Below are 7,015 nucleotides of genomic sequence, written 5' to 3'. Positions count from 1 at the left end.
GTAGGCTTTACGCCAAACAAGAGGCAATGACTCATTAAGGTTGATGCCTAGTTGTTTCTAGTCGTGATGTTCCCCTCACTAAAAGGGAGCTAGGCAAAAATCAGCCATCAAGTGCCAGTTGGCAATCAAAAAGGCTGACACTTTTGATGCTGGAAGGTGAATGAAAGCTTGCCCATAGCAAATGTCTTCATGTTTGGCTTCCAACAAACCAATCACAAGATAAAGGGCATTTGGAAAATATAGCCATGCTCAAAGGATTAGGAAGAGAATTGGACAAAGACAATATTATACTCAATCCAACAGTCTTCGAGATTGTTGAGAAGATGGAAAATGCCCATATACAGTGTGGAGAGATGCAAGGGACCCAAAGCCAAATCATGGTCAGAGGTGATAGCCGATACAAAGTTGCAATATTCACTCACCACGCCTACTAAACCAGTGCAAATGAAGTACCTACAAAACCACATCAAAAGAAAGGCGTGGTGCTCACCTGGTGAAACAATGTCACTCTTCTTGGTAGCGAGAAGCATGAACTTGGAATATCTGGAGTCATCTTTGGAGAATTTGATGCCAAGGGTAGTAGACGGAACACAACATATTCCATAGAGTGACAACAAGTCCTCACCATGAATCGACAAGTTGAGAATAGTCAATACATCTAGAAGGGTCAGGCCAATCGTAGCTTTAGGAAGCACGAACCCATTGATAGTTGTTGACCAGAACCGTAAGATTTTGATCAACACATCCCATGGCTAGTGCATATCAACGACTGATAACATTATCATATCATAAATTCCCTATTCCTTCCATTCATCTTTGTATGAAGTTGAAACCCTCTTTAACCATGTTTGATATTCTAGAAGAGGTCTAGGCCATGCGCAAAAGCTAGAAGGGAATTTGTGAATCTCATACTAGTCACAACTGATTGGAAGTGGATATTTCACATGATTAAAAACATGTTAGTCATCTTATTAGTATTTTCGTCTTCATTAAGAAAGCAAGGGCCCAGAAAGAACTCTTAGTGTTGTTCATCAAAAGCAATAAGAGTTTCAGTGGTGAAATAGGGTTCAGGTTCTAATGAGTGCACGGATGCACTAGAAGCAGGTTGTTTAGAAGCAGTTAACATGATTTGAGGTTAGGGTTTTTCTGAAGAATTAGGAGCAAGTAAAAGAGAAAACCTACTAATGAATTTTATAAGGAAGAAGAGCCAAGATCGATTGCAAAAGATAAGAGAAATAAAAAATAAAATGGAAAATGATTTTCAAAACTTGAAATATGGTTGTTGGATTCAAATACGCTTGGTTACTTGATTATATTCCAATAGACGTTTGAGAAGATATAATTTCCAAATTCAAGCAACTTAGGAAAAGAGGGACAGTTATGTTAATACTTAAAAGTTAGTTGTTGGAGCAACAACTGTTGATTGGCTATGACTAGCATAAGGAAGCCGATTGAGGCAACTGACATGGCTGAAATGAGGTAAAGTGATAAAATGACTTGATAGAATGCTTTGAATAGTGTGCAAACCATTTTAGAGAACATGGAAGTCAACTTGATGCACAAGGAAGTGGTTGAAGGGAGGATAGCCATGATCTCTGAGATTTTAGGGATTTTTTTAATAGTGCTTTAGCTAATGTAACTATTAGTCAATCACTATAAATAAGACTTATCACATTGTAACAAAGACACAAACATCAATATACAAAATTCAATCATTTTTTTTGCTTTTTATTTGCATTACTTTGCTTATTTGCTTTACTTCGACTACTTCCTTTAAGTTCATTTATTGCTTACAATTGTTTATTGCTTCCTTTACTATAATTCCATATAGGAGTAGCCTAATTTAGAAACTTCAGTTCATCGACGGCTAAAAATCTTTGGAGTGGACTAAGAACCTAACTAAGGAATAGAGTCTCTTCCTTGGATCCATCGCCTAAAGGGAATCAACACTTAGTACTTGGTTGTCACAACAACTAAAGGAATTTCACATCAATAGTATAATATCTTAATGAAAAAAAAATAAAGATCAATTCCCCTACATAAATATTTCAAGAAGTTACTAATTACTTATGTCTCACTTCACAAGATAAAGTACAAAAGCTAGTTTCAACTTAGGATTACACATTCAACACTAGTATCACAGGTTACATCACAAAACATTATTAATGTACCACATTGCATTAACCTGGAGTTGGCATCTAAGCTTTCAATGCTTCATATAACATAAGGGTGGAAGCACACTTAAAGTTCTACCTGTGATAAGCCCCTGCAACCAACAACATCAACCCACTCAATTTCCACAAGTATCTCCCCACTCTCAACATTTCTCAATCTCAAAAACATTTCTTGGACAATCTTTCCATTTTGCCAAATGCAGCTGCTCTCTTCAGCAAGGTAATTAGTTCTATCTGGCTGGATCCTCTTGAGTGAACAACCATTTGGGAGCTTACCCAATCCCATCTGCTTACACTGAACATATGGTTTTAAGTCTATCTCTGCCTCACCCATTTTGTCATCCACAGAGAAAGTGTCTTTGTCATAAACCGTCTGCACAGAAAAACAAAATGCAAAAGCCATCAACAATCATTGGGGTATTATTTTGGTGCTATAGTGACACACCTAGAAGGACAAGAGTAAATTATTTGCAGCGATCTAGATGAAGGGTTGTCTCTATTATTATAGTCTTTTATCTATAAAATAATTGAACTATTAGTATAGACATTGGAGGTTTAATCTAATAGTACGATAGATTATATATACTAATAGACAATTCAGTATTAGAAATTGATATGCCACCAGTGCCTCATAGTGTAGATGCATAATGTATATACTAATTAATGAGTTAATCTCCATTAGACAAAGACTGTGAACCTATTTGGATATATTTTTTTCTTTTTTTATAGGCACTTATAGGTAAAGAAAATAAAAAAGGTAAAACCAATTGAGTTCCGTCTTCCATAAGCTAAAATCAACTTATCACCTCAGCTTTTGGAGGATTTATACATGGAAGAACTTCTATAAAAGATAAAGTGCTTAAATTAATTTTAATTTATGAGAAAAGCTCAATTCATCTAACCTCCTTATTTTCTCATCTTACAACTATTTATGAAGAAATTTATTCAATTCAAGCCTATATCAATACAGTTAAGCCTTGATGACTATCATTTTTTTTGTTAGTATGTGAAAAAAAAAATTGATGTAGCTTGCATCAGTACTCACCAGATGTATTGGGGTTTTAATGTCCTTTACAGAGAGGGTCAATTCTTCATTCCAGTCAGGATTGCAGTTTTTTTTTATGACACGAGTCTTCAGCTTCTGCATCAATACGAGATTAATCTTCAGACCAATTGATTGAAAAGCATGTACGTGAGACTTTTCAATGAGAAGCAAGATTCTGAATTTAACTAGATGGGCTTTATTAATACAATTCCCTATGCAAATCACACTCCTCATCTTCAATTCAAGATGAAAGAAAACAATTTGTTTTCAACAATAATTTTAGTGTTACACTCAATTTTCTCAAATTTTTCACAGCTATAGAGTTGGCCCATATGTATCAATTGATATTGTGTTTTTCCTTATGAAGAACTAAAGCTTAGATGCAGAGTGATATTGATAGAGTTGGAAAAGATAAGCCCAAAAAGGAAATGGCAAGGTGCTGGATTAATTATGCCATGGACCAAATATATGGAGAGTTTATTCTAGAAGGAAAGAGTGGACATGAGAATGTGAGAGGAGATTGTTGTGTTGAATGGAGGGTGTTGCAACCCATAATTTAATTTCACCAAAGTTCATCATCACTGTATTAGGGTTGCATATGCAGGACATAGAATGAGGGTTAAGAATAAGGTGTTGGGTGATGGTTACTACATGAGAGTGTTCCGCCTTGACGTGGCAATGGGCATGTATTCTTGTGTCATTGATGCTTTGGTGTTGACTGGATTCAATTCTTGGCATTGCATGGCTAAGAACACTAGGGGAAGTGACAACAAATTGGGAGACAACAAGGACTTGTTTTATTCCCTTCTCATTTAGTTTTAATAACTGTTTTCTAAAACAATTTCACTGTTCAGAAATCAATTTTCCAATCAAAATCTATAAGTTTTTAGCATTGTTTTCAAAATAAGTGTTTAGAAAAATAAACACAAACAACTGAGAGATGTTTTCTCATCTTCTTTTGTTTGATTTGATTCAACCTCTCTCTCAATTCCATTTTCTGTGCCTTACACTACCCTCTACCAACTGTCTAAACTCTAAACAACCTTTGGAAACAATGCTAAATAACTATGATATTGCAAGTTGCAACTAAAGGGGAATGGAGTGGAACTACAGGGTTGGCAAAAGTCGATACATCTTTACAGAGTATAATTGGCCAAGATAGCCTTTCAAAATATATGGTGCAGTGTTGCAAGCGAGATAAAACCGGGATGAGGGATGACCAACATGAATTGTCACAAGCTCAAGTAGAGGAGTTGCAAGTTATTTTTAATAAAGTTCAAGAAGTGTTCGAAAAACCTGAAGGATTACCTCCCAAAAGATGCTTTTGATAATGCTATTTTCTGTTGGGACAAGGTCCAATCAGTGTCTGCTCCATACATACCCTAACTTACGTATGGATGAGACAGGAGCTTTGGGAAAATAGAATCAAAAGGCATAGTAATAGTAACAGTGCTTATTCTAGTCCAGATTGGAGGTAGGATCTCTAGAGTCTTAATGGATAAAGATGAAACTCTAAGGCAGTTGCAATTCCATTTGACAAAGGCCAAGAACAAATGAAAGAAAACTACAAATAAACATAGAAGGGATGTGTCTTAATTTTGAGGTTGGGGAATGGACTTACTTAAAACTCAGACCTCATAAGCAACAAACTATGACTAGAAGTATAAATAGAAGTTAGCTCCTAGATATTTTGGTCCCTTTCAAGTCATTGCCAAGGCCAGAGCAGTTTCTTACAAGTTGCAACTTCTGAGAATTCTTGAATTCATTCTATTTTTCATGTGTCTGACTCAAGAGAGCCATTAGAAGTTAGAAATAAACCAATAACGCTAACACCTACACTGCCTATGGGTACAGATGTAGAGTTTGAGGATTCAGTTATACAGGAACAAATCTTGGCTATGTGAAAGGTGGAACAAGAGTGAATCATTCAGTAAGGGAAATCAGTGGAAGAAACCACTTGGGAGGATTTTTATTCTTTTTTTGTTTACACTAAAAGTATCTCTCAACCGATAGTCAAAGACCCATTCCTTTGAGGCATAGAGATCACCAAAATGGGTATTGTCTCTCTCAACCCCAGACAACAAGTTAAGAGACCCAGTTAACTACAACCTTTGCAGGAGGATGATTTTGCTATTAGAAGCCAATTCCCTACATTCAGTCCTGACTTCTGAGGACAAGTTCTTTCTTACTTTTGTTTCTTCATTAGGATGTTGATGTTTTGACTATTGTCTAATTTACATCCCCGCTTCTGAGTTATTCTTACAATTCTGCAGAATTCACCTAAAATTTTGATTGAGCCAGTAAGTACACATGTATATCACATAATACAGGGATCTTAATTTGAATTGTTAATGAATTTTGATGCACACTTTTAATAATTGTTACACAATAGGAAATAAAAATATGATTTTTCAAAAACAGAATTCACAAGGCATTTCACTCTTAAAACATTTATTTTTGGTGAATCTTATAAAAGTAATTTTCACTTTAGCATTAGCATAGTCGTGGCAACAATTAATCCTTTCATTAAAGTTAAAATGGTTTTGATCCTAATCTGAGAAGTACAACAAAAGCAACAAATGATGATGACGATGACAATGACCATGGGAGCAAGTAATTTATATCATACATACTGTCACTGGTACATTATTCACTTGTCTAATGATTATAATTATGTCAGTTTATATATATCGAATAAAGATATTTATCCAGACATCCTTTTTTTCCTGCGAACAAAAAACTTGAGTGTACAAGGGTCTGTGTAAATATATTTTTCCAAAAGAAATATATTAACAAAACCAATTATACCACAAAAAATCTCGTAGAAATTGTTCAATAAATAGTGGGATTAGAAAAACCATTTGTTTTATTTGCGACCATCTCTCAACACAAATTAACAACCCCAGTTCATCAAATTTACCTTCAAAGAAGAAAAAAAAATGATCTCAGAAATTGCAAGATTCAAACCTGATCGCCCATGTTGACAACGACATAAGGATCGCTGGCACGAGCATCGCGAATGGCAAGATTAATGCCTCTTTTAATTCGAAGCTTGAGAAGACCCAGAATATTATTATTGTCCATTGAAACACAACTTTGTCATCGCCGAGAGAAGAGATTGTCTATAAACTCTTGCTCCAAACGAATCTAAAGATAGTCTTTTATTATTAGATAGCTACATACACGCATTTTTACCCTTAAACATGTTTATATACTTTTTTGTTATTTATTAATTTTTTTATTTTGAACGATTTACATTTTTACATTTCATATTTGTAAAATGAAATGACAAGCTAATAGAATTCTTCAGCATGAAGATTTAACATATCAATAAAATATCATGTCATCATTTAACAAATTTAAATTAACAAATAAATATCAAATACAAAAAATTTAGAAAATCAAATAATAAATAACAATCTAAAAACAATATATTATAAATATAGAAAATATATTTAAACCTATTATTAGCTACTAGGACTAGAGGCAGGGGTTTAACGTGCGAAAAACTAAAGGAATCTTCGGACATTCTAACGAAGTTTATTTATGTACACTGCTTTTTGTTTTGAGGGTCCGAATTATACTCATTGTTTACATGAACAAACGAGTGAAAGGAAAATTATCAATTTTGGCTTGTAGCTGAATGTGTGATTCTCGTGCATCAACGGTGTTCTCTCGCACTCCAGTCTCCCGATCCAACAAGCCTGCACGCAAGGATAGAAGTAGGCCGGGTGGTCAGTGCCAGACCTATGCCTCAATTCCTTGATTTGTTCAGCAAAAATGTTAGAATTAATTT

The 7,015-nt window shown here is 34.7% G+C and overlaps 1 protein-coding gene across 2 annotated transcripts; it reads right to left on the bottom strand.

The window, feature by feature from the left end:
• Positions 1-2,009: 2,009 nt before the first annotated feature.
• LOC114399122 (protein C2-DOMAIN ABA-RELATED 9-like) lies at positions 2,010-6,406 on the bottom strand. Of its 2 annotated transcripts, XM_028361236.1 has the most exons (3): positions 6,187-6,403; positions 3,220-3,315; positions 2,010-2,547 (listed from the first exon to the last, which is right to left on the bottom strand). In XM_028361236.1, the coding sequence occupies exons 1-3, from the start codon at positions 6,301-6,303 to the stop codon at positions 2,242-2,244; spliced, it is 519 nt and encodes a 172-aa protein (XP_028217037.1). In that variant the 5' UTR covers positions 6,304-6,403; the 3' UTR covers positions 2,010-2,241. The 2 variants fall into 2 exon arrangements, with proteins under 2 accessions (XP_028217037.1, XP_028217038.1); XM_028361237.1 differs by lacking the exon at positions 3,220-3,315 and having other exon boundaries at positions 6,187-6,406.
• Between the last annotated feature and the right edge of the window lie 609 nt (positions 6,407-7,015).

This window comes from Glycine soja, chromosome 19, assembly GCF_004193775.1.
Source record: "Glycine soja cultivar W05 chromosome 19, ASM419377v2, whole genome shotgun sequence".
Lineage (NCBI taxonomy): Eukaryota > Viridiplantae > Streptophyta > Magnoliopsida > Fabales > Fabaceae > Glycine > Glycine soja.
This window is presented reverse-complemented; position numbering and strand designations above follow the sequence as displayed.

Coding starts and splice junctions, on each gene's coding strand:
- LOC114399122 (XM_028361236.1), bottom strand. CDS start 6,303: ATGGACAATAATAATATTCTGGGTCTTCTCAAGCTTCGAATTAAAAGA. Junction 3,316..6,186: donor TTGTCAACATGGGCGATCAG/GTTTGAATCTTG, acceptor GTATTGATGCAG/AAGCTGAAGACTCGTGTCAT. Junction 2,548..3,219: donor TTAAAACCCCAATACATCTG/GTGAGTACTGAT, acceptor TTTTCTGTGCAG/ACGGTTTATGACAAAGACAC.